The 21,841-nt window shown below is 35.6% G+C and overlaps 1 protein-coding gene across 1 annotated transcript in view; it reads left to right on the forward strand.

Annotated features, from left to right (window-relative positions):
* Xpd (general transcription and DNA repair factor IIH helicase subunit Xpd) overlaps nucleotides 1–2,483 on the forward strand; it is a 279,740-nt gene extending 277,257 nt beyond the window's left edge. The window contains exon 24 of the mRNA XM_090376384.1: nucleotides 2,391–2,483. Within this exon, the coding sequence (XP_090232510.1) occupies nucleotides 2,391–2,483 (93 nt within the window). The remainder of the gene's footprint in view (nucleotides 1–2,390) is intronic.
* The last annotated feature ends 19,358 nt before the right edge of the window (nucleotides 2,484–21,841 follow it).

Here is a 21,841-nt window from a genome sequence, read left to right on the forward strand (position 1 = left end):
ACTGTAACACGTGGGAATGTTTGTTGAACAATAACAAAGATGCTAATTGGTTGAGAACAATTGTATGAGTGATATTCCACACAGCACGCATCTGAAAAATTTCCACCCACTTCTTAAAATAAAAAGATCGTATGGAAGGTACAGGAACTCCCCGACTTATGTAAAGGTTGCGTTCCGCAGAACACTACACAAGTCAGAATTTCCCCCATGCTTGTGCAGCACTCGCCGAATTGATTGAATCAAAAAGAAATGTTTGACGAACATGTAAATAGAATTATTTATTGTATGTATTTCAAAATTTTATCTCATGCACAGGAAAAGTTACAAAAGCGTGCAATTTAAAAAAAATTCAAAATTATGAAAAAAGAGAGGAGACAGGCATAACATCAGTAAGTAAGTTTTACCATCACGTCAGTGAGTAAGTTTTGAGCATCGTTTCCAGAATCGACGTCTTCAGCTGATAAGTACGCCACTGTGAAAATTTAGAAGGGGTCGGCCGCTCAACCTTATGAAAGAACATATTAATGGATGACTGGATGGTGGCTTTTTACTTTTCATCGTAGATTTTTTTGTAGCAAGCAAGCATATCATTCACCAAACTTTTAAGAATTGTTCGCTATCAGGATCTATCTTCTCAAACCTCGCCATTGCCGATGCAATTTCACGAAATGCCATTGCCATCTCTCTGGTGATGAAGCATCTCGGCTCCTCATTTGGTTCATCTTGAGCTTCGTCAGCATTTTCTTATTTCACTATCGCTGCCTGCAAGTCAATAAGTTCTTCGTTAGATAATTCCTTCTCTTCTTACTCTATTAACTCCTCCACATCTTTGGCAACAACCTCCAACTGAAGTAGCTCTGCAACCTTTATAATCTTATCTGTAACCTCTTCATATGATTCATCTTTTTCAAATCATTTGAAACCTTTTACGTGCCATTAGCATATTTTCTTCCGTGTGCCATTTAAACAACTTTTAGTAATTTCCACCCAGGCCTTATTAATGTTTAAGATGGCATGGTAAATATTGTAAGATTTCCAAAAGTCTCTTACCGTAAAATTTTTCTCATCGTCTACTGCAGACAATGCCTGAGCAAGTGTTGTGCATAAATAGTATGCTTTTAAATTTGAAATAACACCCTGATCCATAGGTTGGATGAGTGGTCATGTTTGGCGGTAAAAATATGACTCTCATGTTCAAATTGAAATCATCTAAATGCATAGGATGTCCAGGAGCGTTATCTAATAGAATCAAAATCCTTTCAAGATTTTGATTACAATATTTTTAAACCTCGGAAATGAAGCAGCATTTAAACCAATCCTCAAAGAGAGATATTGTTATCCATGCTCTCTGGTTTGATCGGAAATGCACAGGTAGGGTGGCTTTATTGATGCCCTTAAATGCACGAGGATTTCCAGAATAGTGCACAAGCAGTGGTTTTAATCTGTAATTTTCCACTGCATTGGCCCCAAGCAAGGGCATGGCCCTATCTTTTATCGGTTTGAAACCTGGCATTGTATTTTCCTCTTTGGCAATGTATATTCGATCCGGCATTTTTTTCCAATACAGAGCAGTCTCGTCAACGTTAAAAATTTGCTGTGTTGAATAGCCACCTTCATCAATACATCATAAAATTATTCTGCAGCTGCAGAATCGGCACTGGCGACTTCACCACATACTTTTAAGTTTGCACTGGCCAGCAAAAACTTATGTAAAGTCGAATTTACGTAAGTCGGGGGTTCCTGAGAATAACGGATGTCGATGTCATCATAAGTTGCGGCTCCACTGTACTTTGTTCATGTTGAAGTTATTTTATCTAGTTTAGTATTTTCCACAAGAAAAGGTAAAATTTTTTGAAGATTGTGCTTATTGAATTTTAATTCTTTAGTTTTGAAAAATAAAATATCATCCTTAGTGTGCAAATAAACAAATAAAAATTTACCCTAAAGTATTGTTCCACAGCCTTGGGACATCAGGACTGAAAGGATGGACAGTACATTAAATCAATTCTTTATGAAGTGTCATCTGATACTGAAATAGAATTCTATTCAAGTGATGCAGATTCTGAATCTTGTTCAAATGCATCTATTGACGTTAGAACGCTACAAACAACAGATGCATCACCCACTTGTTTCAGCCCCCGTGACCACCAAATACAGAAAGGTCAGGGAACGACCACCGCATATCTCCGGAGCAATATGTCCTTAGTTGCTAATGCTCCTAAAAACCAAATAACAACAACAACTTGTTTCAGCACCCCAAGGCACACATAAAGGACCCTCACAAATATAAGTGGCAGCAATGTGTTAGAAACTTACTTTTTGTAACTGATAAATAATTAAACAAACTTACATTTGTTTAATTTTTATATATATCTTTTCATATTTCATAGGAAGATCAACTGGGTATTTCTCTACTTACTTTAGAACAACTTCAGTCAGAGGAGATGAGAAGAAAAGTGGAATCCAGAGTGCAGCTACAATGATATAATGTGAAAGAGTAGCTATTTTGTATAATTTGTACATAAAATACAAATAAATATTCTGAATATTATTTTCTGCTTTGACATTTTAATATTGTACTAGCACAAGGCTTCAATTATTGTGACAATTATAAACAAAGTGATGTGCATGTACACAATTTTATCTTCATGAATTCATTAAGAATTGTATGGGACAAGCAGCTTACAGTTACTGATCTTATGAAAGAAAGCTTTAAGATTCTGTAGTTCTAGAATATTTTGGTCTCCTTATAGTGATACACACACAGTGGTACTGGTCCACGTGCCATACAATTGTTAATCAAAATGGTATTTTGATAAAATTTGTGAAAACCAAGATACTGCATGGAAGATTAATCCCTTCAGAGTAGGTTGCTTTGGCACATGCTGAAGGAGAACCCACTTTGAAGAGGATTAAACTTAATTTCCCATAAAAAAAATTGAATAATTTTTCAAAACTAAGGTGTGTATGGGAACTTAATCCCTCAAAAATTGAGCTCTTTCAGCACGTGTTAAAGAAACTCACTTTGCTGTACCCCTCAAATATTTGTTTTTGGCAATTCCCGAAAACAAATTTGGTAGGTATTTTATAAAAGTAGAATCTATATTTTTTTTTTTTTTTTTTTTTTAGTTTAAAAACTTCTATAAAAGTTGGGCGGGCAGAGTAGATAGATACATTGTTGTTCAGATGTTCAGTTTGCCATTTTGTACTAACTTATTTCACCTACTGATTCAGTTCCACCCATTTGAAGGACATCCAGAATACTTTTTTCTTTGTCCCACTTTCAAACGATAGAAACACTGAAAAAATTATACTGCATGATAGAAGAGATGGCGGGATTGCCAGAGCTTTTCTCTGAAGACTAAACATGGGTTCCACTACTTCAAGCCTCCAATAAGAAAATTAATGGTATTTCACTGGCTAATGAGGTCATCTATTACCTAATATTGTCTGGTAACACAGAGGGGCAATTTCCCCCTCGTGTGTGGGTGGCACACCTTGACCTCTGCCTATGTTGGTTTACACCCAGGTGGTCACCTCCAGTATGCTAGGTGCCGTATTTCAGGATTTGCACATAGTGATTGTACCCAGGGTTACTAACAGTCCCACTATTATTAAGGTGCAAGCACAGGGTTTGGCTGTCACAGACCAACCGGACTTTGCCAAAGGTCCACTTGACCTTTGGCGAAGTCTGGTTGGTCTGTGACAGCCAATATCAGTTCCATCGGTGTTTTAGATACCTGGGCATATGTCTGTGACAGCCTCAAGGCCCAAAAGAAGTTGTTAGCTATACATCAGTTAAGCTTTGCTCCCCATCTTTCTGATTTTCATTAAAAATTTAATGCACACATGTTGCTCTATACTCGAGAACATACACATCTTAAATATAAATATTCTTTTAGTGGCATGGTGTGCAGATATATCAAGACTTGGAAATTGGTGAAATTATGAGCACTTAAACCTTCATGGAACCATGCATGTTAAAGTGCTCATTATTTCACCAACTTAGAAAGGGCACAGATTATTCTGAAATTGGTTATCACCAATGGTTCAAGCTACATCAAAACTTATCTTTACAGGGCAGGAAACAATAATGGGTGGTTATCACTATAAGATATGCCATAAAATGGGTAGTGTCTAAAGAGAGATTTGATTAAAGGAAAACGTGAGGACTTCAATTTCAAGCGAGGTGACTACTGCAAGATACCTATTTATGAGTATTATACAGTGGAACTTCTCTATTACGAACTTCTATTTAACGAATTTCTCTATATTACGAATTTTTTCGCAAAACATTGCACCTTGAAACGAAATTACATGTAAAATTAACCCCATATAGCGAAGTGTTAGTCTCTCTATAACGAATTTTTAAAAATATACGACCTCCTTCCCTCCGAAATTACGCATTAGCATCTGGAATTAATCATTCTTTTAGTGAATACTTGTGGTCATTGATGCCCGTAGGAAGGTCTTTGTTTCATTTTTGTTACAGTTATAAAACCAAATGGGTTTTCTTAAAAGTGGTCATAAACTTTACAATAAATAGGTTAGATTTGTAAATTGATGTTGGCTCAGGGGAAAACGAAATTCGCTGCGGTAAGCCTTTAGCGTGCTGCGGCGGCAATACATAGAATGATGCCATAGTCGATTTTTAGTAACGAACGCCTACTGAGTGACATTCGCTTCTCACCTCAACCGTACCACGTGACCTTCCTGTCAATCATTATATGATATGTCCGTTCTCATCTAACTGGACTCCTAGTAGATGGTTTTCATGAAAAAAAAATTTTTTTTATTTAGTTCTTTTAGAACAATTTGTCATCAATCACAGGCTATATGCTCTTGTATTTTTTATTTTTTTATTTTTTTTTTGAAAAGTAACATACAGCATACATTAACTGTAAATTTTATATATGAATGAAAGTCGTATATTTCTTCAAAGTGATTGATAGGAAAAGTCACGTGATACTGTTGAATTGGCAAGCAAACGTCATTGAGTAGGCGGTACTAACAATTCACTATATGGCCAGCGCAGCGAAGTTTGCGGTGTATGTATCGGCAAGAGCTACAGTCCAGTGATTTTTACATTTGGGGAAAAAATGTCGAAGAGAAAATGTTTAAGTATTAATGATAAAGTAAAGATTCTTCATGATATTGACCAGGGTTTTAAGAAAAAAGATATTGCGGAGAAATATGGCATACCTGCAAGCAGCTTATCTACGATTTTAAAAAATCAAGAATCAATTTTAAATGCAATTGAAGGAGCAGCAGACAAGAAGCGAATTAAGTTGTGTATATACAAAGATGTTGATAAAGCTGTTCTAAAATGGGTGCAAATGATACGTGAAAAGAATATACCAATATCGGGTCCAATAATTAAGCAACAAGCTCTGAAATTTGCACAGTCCCTGGGACATACAGAATTTAATGCGAGCACTGGGTGGCTAGATAAATTTAAGAAACGCCACAGAATTGTGGAAAAGGTTATTTGTGGAGAAAGTGTTAATGTAAGTGAAGAAGATTGCAACAGTTGGAGGAACAATACCTTAAAGAAGATTTTGGAAGAATATGAACCTAAGGATGTTTTTAATGCTGACGAAATGGGTTTATTCTTTAAATGTTTACCGAATAGAACTCTTGCTTTTAAAGATGATAAATGTTTTGGCGGAAAACAAAGCAAAGAAAGAATCACTGTGCTAGTTGGAGCAAATATGACAGGAAGTGAAAAATTAAGACTTTTAGTAATCGGAAAATCAAAAAACCCAAGATGTTTTAGAGGCACAAAATCTTTGGAAGTTGACTACACCTTTAATAAAAAAAGCATGGATGACCAGTGATATCTTTGAAGACTGGATATTAAAACTAGACAAGCGTATAACAAAAGAAAAAAGGAAAATCGTGTTGGTAACTGACAACTGTCCAGCACATCCTGCCAGTATTTCTGCCAAACTTAAGTGTGAAGTTTGTTTTTACCACCAAACGTGACGTCAAAACTCCAGCCAATGGACCAAGGCATAATTAAAAATTTTAAATTTCATTATCGAAAGAGAATAATAATGAAGATTGTCAATGCGTTATCAGAAAATAGAAACTTGGAAGTTACAATTAACCTTAGAGATTGCATCTCTGAACTGGCAAAAGTTTGGACAAACGATGTCACTGAATACACTATTCAAAATTGTTTTTCGAAAGCGGGATTTGCATTGAATGCAGAAGTCGAACATCAACTGGATGAACAAGATGAACTGCCCCTTTCACAACTGAAAAACTTTTGGAAAATATTAGAATCGTCCGGAAACATCGAAAATGAAATAACACTGGATAGTTATGTTTATGTAGATCAAGACCTGACTACAACAGAACATCCAAATGAAGATGAAATACTGCTGAACAGTTTTAGACACGACCATGATCACGAAGAAATTAACGATGACGCTGAAGACACATCAGAACAACCCGTAGAAAAGCCAACTCGTGAAGAAATGATTAACGCTTTTAAAACGGTTCGTATGGGTCTACAGTTTTGTGAAAATGTTCCTGATAATGTTTTTAATGCTCTGAACAAATGTGAGGTTTTCTTTGAGAATCAGACATTTTTTAATTGTACTGTGCAAACGAAAATTACGGATTTTTTTTAATTTGTGATACTTACTGGCGAAAATTGTGTAAGCGTAATTTAAATAAGTGTTTTTGAAATAAAATACATTAAAAATAAATGTAGATTCATTTTCATTTTCTAATTAAATAACAATTTCTAATAAAAAAGATATTCTCTGTATAACGAAATTTCTCTATAACGAATTTTTTCGCTGGATTTATAGAATTCGTTATAGGGAAGTTCGACTGTATATGTAAAAAAACCACAGATGAGAGCTGAGCATGAGAAATTACTTGCAAAGGGAACAAAAAATAGGGAAGAGGAGTTCTACTCACACTTGAATAAAAAAAGAAAAAAGGTGATTCAGATAGAAACATCTGAAAAGTTTAAAATATCTTTATTTTAATTAGTCTGCAGATACTGTTTTCTCCTTTTCTTTGTTATAATCCTTGTTACACCATCACTAAAAGACCAAACTAACCAACTGGTTTGTAGACTGAGCAAATAGATAATGTGACATGTGCAGCTGCATGTCACAAGCAACATTGCACAGGGTGGTTTTTAAGAGATTTAAACATTATGCTTACAAAGTGCAAACATCCAGGAAATTATGCCTCATGACAAACTACAAGATGAATTTGCTGTTGACATTCTCAGCCATACAGAAGGTGAACACCTTCACCATCTGTATGGCTGAGAATGTGAACTGGAAAATTTTTTTAGTGATGAAACAACATTCCATCTGTCTGATAAAGTTAATGGACACAATTGTCGCATACAGGGATCTGAAAATTCCCAATCAGTTTGTTAACATGAGTACGATATTCCCAAGGTAAACACGTGGTGTCTAGTCCTTCAGCCAAGTGATTAGGCCCCATTTTTCTTCCAGGAAATCACTGTGAACTCTGCAAATTATCTAGATATGTTCGAATTATATGCTGTACCTCAACTGGAAGGTATGTAACGTGTTCTATCAGCAAGTGGGGCACAATCACCACTACACTGGGGCTTGCATGTGTGCAATTTCCTCAATAAAAAATTTCCTATGAGATGAATGGGCTGTGATGGTTCCTTCCATGACATCCTCATTCCCTGGATATCACACCTATGGATTTCTTTGTATTGGGCTACATAAAGGACAAGATTTAATCAAAAAGGTTAACAACATCAGAGAGTTAAAGACTGGATCAGTGACTTCCATTTTTCAAGAGATGCTTCAAAACACTTTGAATGAAATCAGCTACTGTATTGAGATTATACATGCTACTAAAGGTAGCCATGTGAAGGTTAACTAAAGTGCAGTTGTGTGATAAGCAATCCTTTGAGTTGCTTTATTAATGCAGTGAACCATTTTATAATACCTATGAAAATAAAATATTGATCAAGCTTCATAATCAAATGAATAATTTATAAGCACCCTGTACATCATGTTATGTTAAAAAAAAAGGCATTAACCTGTTGAAAAATATGGTTTTGATTTGATTTTGGTTTTTATGGCACAAAGGCAATTAAAGGAAAAATATGGTAACAAAGTCATCATTACATTCTGTAATGGTTAACTTAGACTAGAGAAACACTGGTGTCTTTCTGGTCCAGAAAGAAGTACAAAAGAGATGAGCAACAACAGAAAAGTGAGTTTAACTTAATTGGCAGGTAAAATTATGGAGACTGTGGTTAAGGATACAATGCAGGATCACCTTGATAAAAATAATATACTGATTGGTCACAGCATGGGATTGTGAAGCAGAAATCTAGTTAATTATTATGAAGTTATAAAACAGTGGAATCCAAGAAAAGCTATTATATATACGAGGGCAAATCATGGTTATTGGAGAGTTCCTTCTTTGGCCAAAAGATAGGAGGCAGTTAAAAATGGCTGTTTTTCAGGATGGATCAATATCATGAGCAGAGAGAGACCCTCAGAAATTAGGTATAGGGTCCTTCCTGTTTCTAATCTTTCTTAATGAGGAAGTTTCCAAAGTTCAATGATTTGAAGGTAAGAATGGTGGTTAACAAAAACAAGCCATGTTGCTTCAAAATGACTAGTTGCAAATATGGTCTGAAAAATTGTAACTGACGGGGGAGCTTAAAAGTGGTTCAGGAAGAAAAGGATTTAGGGATTATAATACAATGAATTATGGAATATTGTCATGCAGTATAAAGAGCGGAAAGGAAAGCACATGATGTCCTGACTAATTTATAGGACCTTTAAAAGCAGGGAGAAGGATGCCATTATCCTGTATATGATAGCAAGACCACAATTGGAATACTGTATTCAGGTCTTGAAAGTTGCACCTGAAAAAGATGAAGCTTTTAGACACCACTCAAAGAAGGATGACCAGATTGGTTAGAGGTATTAAGCAATGTCCATATGAAGACAGTACAGACCATAAAGCTTGGAAACCTGACTTTTTAGGGTCTAACCATATTTAATATTGAGGTGTATAAAGCCCTTAAGGCTTTATACACCTCGATATTAAATATAATAAAATAAAACATACACCTCAAAATCATTAAATTTACTGTTGAATTATAAGAATAAGTTACCTGCTAATGGCTGAATGGCATTTATTCATTTGAATACTAATACCAAAAACCACAACAAATGTTGAGCATCAAAAAATGAAACAATGGAAAGATATTAGTAAATGTTTAAATATGCAGTGATATTTGAGGCAACAGCAAAGTAGCATCCCAAACTGGTGTAATCAGTCATGTCTTTTCAGCCCATACAAAAACATACTGTTTTACTGGAAATTGGTAATAATATGTTTTGCAGAAAATCTGCTTACTCGTGAAATGAGCTAAAAATTATATGAAAACATTCTTTAAAAAATGTATTTGACTAGTCCAAATGATTTTGAAACAACATAGTTTTTGGGTGAAAAGAGTGATTATCTTCTTGATGATGATTTGGTATCTAAAAGTTATTCATCCCAAAATTACATACCCATCAATTTGCCATTTTCTTTTTTCCCTCTTAATGCTTATAAAAGTAGCCATCAAAGGATGGTTTGCAGCACAAAATTACATTATAAGACCTCTGATAGAATGTCTTTTTTCTGCCAAGTCTACTTTACCGAGTAGACTTGACAGAAAAGACTTGGTTCTATTAAATCTTCCCAAGTTATGATTAATATTACGTGAACAGCAGAGCAATGAAATTACTTTCCATTCCTACCAATTTACTATGTTATTTACAATTTACTAAACGTACACTTTTATATAACAGTTGTTTATTTGCAGCTTTGTTTGAAGTATGGTTCTTTGCATTGTATTGTATCTGATGGTTGTGCTGATTAGTTTTATAAAATTTAAAAATGGATGATATTGTAGTTTAATGATGTTTCTTTGTTTTTTTCCCAGAAGTTTTAAAAGTTTCTTTTGTTATAATTATTTTGAATATGTAATATTTTTGTTAGATAGTATGAATCAGAGCTGTAATACTCAATATGTTCTACGTTGATAATAATATTAGTAAATTAATAAGAGGAGTTTACCTCAATATAGTACGTGGAACACTTCCGTATGATACCCTCCAGAAATTAAAACGGAAAAAACGAAAAAATCGACAACTTACCGGTACATTAAAGTAAAATATAAATAATTAAAGTAAAATATAAATAATTAAATAATCAATTTAACACAATTCAAAATCAATTCAAAACAATTAAAATTCAAATTAACGCAATTAAAAGAATCTAACGAAAATATTCAAAACGATTTTCCTTCCTTTTTTTTTTTTTTTAATGATGTAACATCTAATAAATTGTCATTGTCGCCGAGTCTACAGTCTTTAAGATTATTAAGGAAGGAAAATCGTTTTGAATATTTTCGTTAGATTCTTTTAATTGCGTTAATTTGAATTTTAATTGTTTTGAATTGATTTTGAATTGTGTTAAATTGATTATTTAATTATTTATATTTTACTTTAATTATTTATATTTTACTTTAATGTACCGGTAAGTTGTCGATTTTTTCGTTTTTTCCCGTTTTAATTTCTGGAGGGTATCATACGGAAGTGTTCCACGTACTATATTGAGGTAAACTCCTCTTATTAATTTACTAGTAATATTTTTGTGTAATGAAATTTGATTATAACAAATATATTTTGGTCAATCTGAAATGTGAAGTGAGTGACAACATGTGATGAGGTAGGCACAAGTAAATAAATGGCCATTAATGTTGGTATGTTTGGTAGCATTAAAGCTCATAAAGAGGATTTTCCCACCAGGCCTACCATAAATTGCAGAGAACATCCAGGGCAAGCTACATGGTTAATAAAAATATTTTTTCCAATTTCCTGATAACCCAATGTCAGTCAAGAACATCCAAAATCTGTTGGGGGAAAAAAAAAAAGAAAAAAAAAAAAAAAGAACATCGCTGGCAATCCAGGTGACTCAATTGTGTCATTCAATATAGACTTCAGGTTTGAGTGCATTCTCCTGACAGAAGCAAAACCCAACCTAGCTATAAACATTAATGACTGTGCCCCAATGCTGTTATCCCTCACTCCAGCATACATTACGGAAATTTTTAATGTCTCAGCAAGTCAAGCTTACTGCAGATTCAGAGACAAGTTCTACCAACAAACTTTTGGCCTCAGCATGGATAATCCAGTCTCCGCTTCTTGGAAGTGTTCATGGATCATCTTGAGACCAAAACAAACTGCAACTAATAAACCCTAAATGTGGGTCTGCTATGCAGATGTCATAATGGTGAAACTCCTCACTATGTTTCACAATCATTTCAGCAAACAACACCCTAAAATTTTTTAAAATCAAAACTGAGAGAGAGAGAGAGACAGACAATATTCTGTCATTCCATAACTGCAAAGCAAAACACTTCCATTTTCAGAAAACCCACAGACACAAGTTTCACCCTTCCATTCCAACTATCCCAAGAATCTTAAAATCAGGATTTTAAGTCCTTAATCAGAGCTTACAGTGTGTGGTGGCACCAGCCTTCAAAATCACATTCATACAGTGATTATTCTAATTTTTGTTGTTTTTTTTTTTGGCTGTCAAGTAACAGTAAGTCCTGTAGCGATTCAGGACTCCCATCCCCATTTAATTACAACAACCTAACAATCTCTGTCAGCCCAGAAGCAATTCATGATCTTTTTTTTTTTTTCTTTTTTTTTGCGAGGCATCAGTTCAGTGACAAAATAGCAAGATTAGCTGAGTCCAACATCAAAACTAGATTTGCCACCTTCAAATACTTGAAACAACTTAGACACAGAGGCGCACTCATCAAATCCACTGGCAAAGAAGCAGTCTAAAACATGAACTGCTGAAACTATGAAGGATGCTACAGGTCAAAGCAAAAGGAATGTGGCACTTTGGCTCAAAGAACACTGTCAAAGCAGCAGTTGATAAAATTTACTTCCATAACTGTGAAGGATGCTACATAAGTCAGAGCAAGAGGAATCTGACACTGGCTAAAAGAACACTAGATGGGTGTTAAGAATGTAACACAGTGGCCTCAGACTGTGCTACACATGGGAGGAGGTTCACAGATGAAATTTCCCCAATACAGGCACTCTAACGTCAGAAAAACATTGTAGTTGTTGGCTTCATGCAGAAGCATTCTGCGCTAGGGCATTGCTAACACAATCCACTCAAAAGACTTGCATAGTATACTTTCCAAGATCAGTGTTGATCAAGACAACTATGTAGTAGGAGTTACCTAAGTAGGGGGCAATCCAGTTCAACAAACTCTGATCACCCTGCAGAATTGCAGGCAGAAAAGCTCAGAGCAACACTATAGCATCCAATAGACAATGCTACCCTCCGTAGAAACCAGACTTCAACAGCTGGCATCACTACTGATCTCTGCTTCTCTTTAAATTCAGTTATGTGCTATATGAGTTGCCTCCCATGGTCTTCTCTACACTATTTTATTTAATGTTTATTTTCCAACAATTAATCATGTGATGTTCATAGAAGATATGCTGCATTAAACTGTAAATCTAAGAGTTACCTTCAACCTTTTAATGAAGACTTCTTGACTTCATTCTCTGCAACCACAGAACTACATTTGTGTGCATCATTAATGTTAACATGTTATCTATATTCATCTCTGAAGTAGTGAAACAGTCATGGAATCCATAAAAAGTCAGATATAGGTAATCATTAATACCTTTCAAAGTACCTGTGTGTGGATATTTTTTTTTTGGTAGTTGTTTGCTGTGGCCATAATGCACCTCCCAAGGTTTTTGCAGTACTTTGATCCAAGCCCAAGGCGGGAATCGAACCCACGACCTTTGGGTTGCTGGGCAGGCACTTTACCCACCCGGCTAGCCCGGTCGGTTGTGTGTGGATATGGGTTTAGTTATATTAACATTAATTTTCTGTTGTTATAAAAAACCTACACATATTCAAGAGTTCCTCCTTTGTATTTTGGCTGCCTGCACAAATTCATTATACAGCCAGGCCTCGCATAACGCGAGTTCGATTAACGCGATATTCAGTTAACGCTATTTGAAAAAATGATACCACTTTTCACTTTACACGATGCAAATTTCCAGTTAACGCGATCTCTTTTTTTTATGCGATAGTTGAAAAAGATTTTAATCGCGCGTTAAGCTTACCGCGAGTCGTATGGTCAATAAACAAACGTTTGCCTGCTGCCCGCCTCGGTGTGTTCCATCAACCATCGGAAGAAGACGTGTTTGTCTCCTGCTAATAAAGTCAATGCAGACTTGCATTTAAAAATTCATATTTTTAAATGAGCCAGATGAAAATGTTACAGCGAAGGAGATAACGGTAAAAGAATTAGATGAAATCTTTCGTATCGCATAGAACCTCAAACAAAAGGTTTGATGTTCTCTGCGATATTTATTTCGCCAGGTCCCAGAGAAGATTGTTGTTGGCTATCGGAAATTGATTGATGAAAAGAGAAAGTCAACACTGTTCAAATATTTCGGCAACAGTAATTTCTTGCGTATTTTATGTCAGAAGTTCCCAAAGTTTCTTGGTTTACGGCGCCTTTAATGTCTCAGTAATTTTTTCAAGGCGCACCCAGACCAAAAGAAATACCTAACAGTTTCGTTTAGTAGTTAGGTCCAAACAACTTAATAAGAAATGCTGAAACTGTAACTACCACGAGCTAGTAGTTCGCACGGTGTCCGACAGATGTCGAGTATCGCTGTTTCCCTCGAAAATTTAAAATATTCCGCGGTGCAGTTTAAGAACCGCTGTTTTACGCAATAAATATTTAATTCCATAATTATTTTCATTATCTTTTACATTATGTACAGTTAAAAAGTTATTTAAAAGGTATTTTTTAAATTCTTTATGGACATTCCAGAAGGTCAAGGACCAATTATAATTTTTCCTATTGGTTATATTCGATTAACGCATTTGGGCGATGCGCTCATGGGACGAATTAATCGCGGCCCGCCTGTACTGACATTTCACTGTATTATTAATAATACCACAATTAATATTTATTCAATAAAAATGAGTTCTACATAAATAGCAATTTTAATATAATAATAGTGTATTGCAATAGCCATCAATTTCACTAATTATCCTTTGCATACCATAACAATACCCCAAACAATCCCAACTAAATACATGTGTCTGTGCTTTGGATTTCAACATAAAAATCAATATTTATACAGGAATTTTGCTAGCAGGGATAAGGAGTGATCATGTCTTGAGTACTGTGTACAGGTCTGGAGGCCTCATTTTAGGATGTAGAAAGAGTACAGAGAAGGGTAACAAAACTGGTTAGGGGAACAAAGGGGTGCTTTTACCAAGAAGGCTTAAGTTCTACAGATAGCATCATCTGGAGACTAGGCACCTGCGAGGTTATCTGATGAAGTGTATAAGGCCTTGAATGGTTTGAGCAAGCTGATGGGATTCTTCCTCTTGCTTAGATTACGAATCTGAGGGAGCATAAACTCAAATTGGGGAAAGACAGTTGTAGAATAGGTGCGTGGAAATCTGCCTTGTCAGTGGGTAGTTGATTGCTGGAACAAACTTCCATCTGTCGTGGAAGTTGATAGCTTAAATAAATTCAAGGAAGAACTAGACAAACTTTTGGAGTAAATGGATGGGTGAAATGGGAAGGGTTTTATTTTATTCATTTTTATTTTTTGGCTGATGCCGTATAAGCTTGCTTTCTTGCATCACATGCCTCTACTAATGCTAATATTTAAGCACGAAGCCAGATTTCAATTTATACCTTCTTGGGAAATTATCATCAAAATCAAACCCAGCTATAGTGGGATTGTTTAGTGTCTAATTGTACCCCAATTGTCCTTTGCATACCAATAAATTAAATGCAGTGAATTCCGGTTATTTGGGACACGTCGGGATAGTGCATTTTGGCCTAATCAAGCAGCTGCCCCAGTTATGCGAAGTTTCAAGTAAGGAGTTTTAATTAAAAATACAGTGGACCCCTGCTTTACAACTGATTCGCTGTACGATCAAATCACGTTACAATGCACTCACCATAGTAAAGTATGTTCACTATATGATATGTAGTAAGTGCCGGTCATTGTGATCACATTTGTGAATTGAATTTTAATTCTATTAAACAGCAATTCTAATAAGTGAAAATAGGAGGAATATTATCCACGGACTATAAAAGTAAAGATATATTAAGCACAAATTTACACTTTATTACCTTACCAATCAAAAAATGGATAACGTAAAAATCGGAAATATTTTTTACAGGTTAGCAAAATAAAAAAAAAATTCATGCTTACGCGCATAGCTCAATATGTAATACAATATGTAGTATTGACTAACTAGTTATTTCTGTTCACTGACATTGGTGGTGGTGGTGGGGGGGGGTAAATTTAAAACAGTAAAAAAGATAACCAATCAATAGCAAGGAACATGGTACGCACAAATTGCAATTAACATGATACGTGCAAGTGAGAACAGAGTAACAAGTTACGAAGCTAAAAAAATAGGAATGAAGAAAAGATTCTGAAAATTTGTTTTTTTATATGATTTAAGATTTCATGGAAGGGGAAACATGTTTCACCATTATAATGTAAAAACCCACAGAATTCCAGATGTCGGTATTATCGCAAATTCAATAAGATCGAGTTTACTATCCATTTATAATAGATTGCACTAACAGAAAAGCCCAATAAACCGGAAACTGCTAATTGTTTTTGTTTTATGGTTGTGACCTTCAGAAATCTGACCTGACCACATGGTATGGTCAGAGACAATCATAGGGTAATCTCGAGTGCTGCGGTCTCCTGCCCCGATTAAATGGCATGTCCCAATTAAGCAAAGAAAACCCTGGCTATTTTCTCAATTAGGTTCTGTTCTTTAAGATTTGTCCCAAATAAACTGGGGGCCCAAATAACCAGAATCCACTGTACTTCATGCAAAAAGTTTATTTATTAAATCTTTCTTACAGCTATAATTATATAATGGCATTTTAATTGTTGTAAATAATCCATATAAGTTCAAATGTCCAATGCACAAAATATTTTTGCTAATAAGTAAATTCCCATTAAGTACATGTGAAAGCACTGGCCCAAGGAGCACTATACATGGGAGATCACCTCACACACCAAAGACACTAATTACTGTATCATCAAGGAAAATAGATAAATAATGTTGAATAAAAAAAAGCCAAGGAGAACATACAAATGCAATGATGAATAGCTGATTTGTAAAACGCAGCTTTACTTTCAAAGCATTCAGTTAATATGGAGCAAAAAAAAAAAAAAAAATCACCTGCACCCAGAACAATATCTATGAAGTAAACAAAACCCACAATTGGTTCCCAATCTCTAACATTCCTTGCCCAAAATCAAGGGGAAGAAGAGTTTTATACAGATTTATACCTTCTTGAGACATTAAAAATAGCAATATAAGTAGGAAATAATTTATATAGAAGCACTATAACCATTAAAAAATACATGATGCTTCATAGGATTGACCACGGGACCAGAGATAAGTGTTAAAAGTACGATATATGTTTATCTGCATGTACACCGATGAGCCAAAACATTATGATCAGCGAGTCGTGATGCAAATCGAAGCAACTGCAGATGAACTACGGCGTGCGTGCGGGTCAGGACACTGTGTAAAAAACACCTGATACTGAGCTCTGTTAATCAGTGTTACTCTTGTTCTTCAGATGGGAAAGGCAGCGGACTTAAGCGAGTTTGACAAAGGCCAAATTGTAATGGCCAGACAACTGGGTCAGAGCACATCCAAAATGGCACGGCTGGTGGGATGCTCACAGTCAGCCATGGTTAGCACCTACCGAAAGTGGTCTGAGGAGGGGGAACCCATGAACCGCCAGCGAGGTGTTGGATGACCACGGCTCATCGATGCTTGAGGTGAGCGAAGGCTCTCCCAGACGGTACGTGGCAACGGAAGGGTGACTGTGATGCAACTAGCCAGTAATTGGAATGCTGGTGATTTGTTATTTGGCTTTTTTTTCTTTTCTTTTTTTTTAGGAGCATTAACAACTAAAGCCATATTGCTCCAGTCATTCCCTGACCTTTCCACATCCTCCGTATTTGGTGGGCACGGGCTTGAACCCAGATCTAATCAAGAAGCATGTGCTATGCACTGCTGCTCCTGGCTATGGAGGCGCCGAATGTTGGTGATGGGAGTAATGTGTAACAACACAGAATACATCGAACCCTGCTAAAAATGGGGCTGCATAGCCACAGGCCGCTCTGAGTGCCCATGCTAACCATGGTTCACCGGCGACAGTGCCTACAATGGGCACACGAGCATTGATGGAAGAGGGTCATCTTGTCCGATGAATCACATTTCCTGTTGCACCATGTGGACGGCCAGGTACATTTGCGTTGTTTACCTGGGGAAGTGATGGCGCCTGGATGTACAGCAGGACAAAATAAAAGCCAATGGTGGCAGTGTCATGCTTTGGGTTCTGCTGGGATACCATGGATCCAGTCATCCATGCGCCAGGCACAGTGACATCTACCACCTACCTAAACATCATTGCTGACTAGATACGCCATTTCATGACAACGGTCTTCCCCTCTGGCAGTGCCATCTTTCAGCAGGATAATGCAGCCTGCCACACTGCGCAGATTATTCGAGACTGGTTTGCAGAACATGAGGAAGACTTCCAGGTATTGCCCTGGCATTCAAATTCCCGACATCAGTCCCATTGAGCATCTGTGGTTTGGGTTGGAACAGCAACTCTGATCCATGGTATCTCAACCGCGGACCTTACAGGAGTTAAAGGATCTGCTGGTTATGTGTTGGTACCAGATAACACAAAACACATTTAGAAAACTTGTAGCATCCATGCCTCACCAGCTACGAGCTCTTTTAGCTGCATATGGAAGACCAACATCATATTAGGTAGGTGATCGTAATGTTTTGGCTCATCGGTATATATATTAGTACTACTACCACAACAGAGATGACAGCTAGATCACAACCAGATGCAGTCTATTTTAGGAATAACGGGATGATTACAATACTTTTTTTAATTTTTAACAAAAATTAATGATTCAAAAGTATAACAAAATAGAGAATTGATTCTGATTTCATTCCAACCTTGGTCTATAATATATCTGCATTCACCCTCTTTTTTTTTACTGAACCCTGTATTTTTTTATTTATTTTTTTAATATATTTACTGCAATTGAGTTCATTCTTGTAGTAAGGACTACAAGTCTCAAAAGTTATTTTTTAGAAATGTCTTACTCCTTGTACATATAGTTTTCCACATGAAAACAAGTATGGAAAATTTTGGGGGCAATCAGTCAATGCTGTGCTTTAACAATTAGGAAGGAGTGACAAACTAGTTGTAACAGAAAGCCCTCAATGTAACAATGATATGTTACTGGGTACTCTCAAGGGAGTGCATATGCATGGATATTTGATAGTTAGATGCAATTTTATCATTATACTTTACATGACAGTTTGAATGACATTATCAGACATTCGGTATTAGTAACAAGCAATGAGAAATACACATCACTCATGTTGATTTTCAATGAACTACAATCATATGACAAAGTAAATTTATCAATATCAGAAAATGTGCAGTAGATTCCTGTAGTTGTAATATAATTTATGCTAGAGAAATTTTTCTGACAAAATTTTAGTATCCTATACTCCTATAATAAGGCCTCCATAGCCGAGTGGTCAGGAGCTGGAGTGCAGTAGCACACTCCCTTTGAGTAGACTGGGGTTCACACCCGACTGCTAAATATGGTCGATCTGCCAACCCTCACTGGACCAGCATGGCAGATTATGGTCCATTTCCCTTAGCATGAATTGTTGAGGAGGATTCCATCCTGCAGTGGGTTGATAATGGCTGCAATTTACTTTTCTTTTTACTCCTATAATGGATATACATAGCAAATTCAACCCAGTCATCACTATGTATAGCACACGACGCATTCTTGAGAAGTAGATCATATATATATATATATAATCTTGGGATACTTGCAGAAAAAGAAAAGGGAAAAAAAAAAAGAAAGAAAAAATCCTTTTTTTATATGGTTAGTAATAAAATGACTAAATGATACAGTTGATACCTTCTTTAATGCATTTATTCATTGCACTATTTTATATATATATGCAGTAGATTATTATGTTGCTCAACAATGAAATAGTGTAAAGTGTTGATATGATTTCATTCAAAAATCAGGCAACAGTCTAGCCCTTTGCTTCCAAACTAAGATTTTATCATATTTATTTATTACTAAAATAATGAGTTTACCTCAATATAGTGCGTAGAACACTTCTGTATGATACCTCCAGAAATTAAAACGGAAAAAACGAAAAAATCTACAAAAATGTTGTCGGTTTTTTCCGTTTTAATTTCTGGAGGGTATCATACGGAAGTGTTCTACGCACTATATTGAGGTAAACTCCTCTTATTATTTTTCTAATATTATTATCAACGTAGAACATATTGAGTAGTACAGCTCATACAGATTCATACTATCATATTTATTTATTTTCTGAAATTTCCCACTTTTAATAACAGTGTATTGAATTTACAATAAATATCAGGAAAGATATTTTCTAGACCACACAGACAGTGCAACTAAGTGACAAATGGTGCCTTTTTCTTCTGGGCCTAATGCATTTTGTGCACATTGATAAAAATTGGAAATTTTTTTTTATTGTTCTTGCAAATGCCTTTGGAACAAAAAAGTTAATGCTGGCAACCCTAGTGCCTAATTCACAAAAAAAAGTAAATAAAAAATATATGCATATACTTGACATAGGCTAAATATATGTTTCAAGTATTTTATTCTTATTCATTTCACTTTCAAAATGTAATGTATGTAGAAAAGCTGTTTCTAGTGGTTGTAATGGTCCAAGATCCTGGACTGTTATGAAACAGTTTGACTTTATTGATATATTTTTAATATGCTTATTCATTGCTTTGTAACTGAGGTGAGTGATGTGGTGTAATTGTAATAGCAGTAGTGTTGTTTCACTACCTCCATCAGAATATGGCAGTTTTTCAACCGGGGTGCTGCAACAACATTCCAGGAGTGCCACGTAATTTCAGTTTAAGTTACTTAGAATTATTATTATTTTTTAATTTATATGTTTATTTCATTATAAAAAGGTGTACAGTATCTTTTTAATTTTGTGATGATTTTGATTGATGTTTACTTAGTACCTCTATATAAAGAATAAAATTATATATATACAGTAAACCCCCGCTATTCGCGGTATCTGTATTCGCGGTTTCGCGTATTCGCGATCGCCGATTTAATATAAAATGAAACCTAAAAAAATGTCAATTTTAAAACGCCGTGAATATTTTCCGCCATAAAAAACATGGGCGTGGCTAAAATTATCTTTCCCGGTCAAAACAGCGCTCAGTGGGTGGGGGGAGAGGGTTGAAAAAATCGCGAGCGTGGATGTTTCTCGCTAATCCTTGTTCAGTATGTGTTATGCGTTTGTCATTGAAGGTTTCGTCGTTTGCTTTTAATTTATATGTTTATAAATTTATTAAATTTATCAATTTATAAATTGATATGCTTACAAAAATGATAAATCTACCGTTTTGCAGTGTAAAACAGGCTTTTTCGAGTGTGTTAACGGAACAAAGTGACTTTATTGTGGACAAGTTCTTTCTAACCCCTACAAAAATATGGCTACGAATAAAAAGAGATATGTGAAAATATCAAAGAAGGTGATGACATTAGCGAATAAAATCGAGTTATTAGACAATTTCTAATGGTGAAAGCGTCTCCTCAGTGGCAAAACATAAAATCAATGAGTCAACGGTACGATCAATCAAGAAATCGGAAGATAAAATCTGCCGTAGTGTCCGTGAAAACGTGCTAATCGTTTCAAAAATTTGCTCTGTAACTCGTGATGTTAAATTAGAAAAAATGGAAAAGCTTTAAATCTGTGGATAGAAGACCGAACTCAAAATAAAATCCCGTTAAGTTCACTCATCATTCGCGAAAAGGAAAAACTCCTTTATCAACACTTTAGCGAAACTGGTGATAGCACTGGCGGGATGTTTTTTTTTGCTGGCAAGCAAAGGCGCTGGTTTGAAAGATTTGTTTGAATTTTTTAATAAATATTACATTTAATATTAAATTGTTTCTTATTTTCATTTCGATGCCATATGCTTGCATTTCACTATGTGCTGTCTATGTACATAGTCATATTATGAAGGTACATATAATACATACATAGACAAAATTTTAGACTACTTTTCCTTATATATTTCATACTTTGGAACGGAACCCCTTTATTACTGTGGGAGCCATAACTCAGTATTCGCGTTTTCGGTATTCGCGACATTTCTCAGGAATGTAACCCCCGCGAATAGCGGGGGTTTACTGTGTATATATATATATATATATATAATTGAGGATTGAGGTACTATTACTATTCTATTTCCTACTTCCGTTCTCCTTCCTTCAGCCCGAGCTGCCTATTCAACAAAGATATATAACTACAATGGGTGGAACTCTTACTCTAGTATATTCTTTTGTATCTTTTATGCTACTATGCTATCTGTCGGGCTAACAGTCATCTCGCCAGCAAACTACTTATCTAATACGGGCTTGTTACCAGCATTTGGCTCACATAATTCCTTACCTACCAATAACGGCTCATTACTAGCTTTCGGCATTTATATTATATTACGGCTTAATCAACGGACCTACACCTGTGCTATATTTACCTTTTTACCATCCTACATATATTCTTACCTAGTATTGCTGGCAGTTGACTACAGAAACAGATAGCTACGTTAATAGCTACATTGAGAGGGTTAGCCCTG

The sequence above is a fragment of the Mastigoproctus giganteus genome, chromosome 6, assembly GCF_048544385.1.
Source record: "Mastigoproctus giganteus isolate SK-2022 chromosome 6, ASM4854438v1, whole genome shotgun sequence".
NCBI lineage: Eukaryota > Metazoa > Arthropoda > Arachnida > Uropygi > Thelyphonidae > Mastigoproctus > Mastigoproctus giganteus.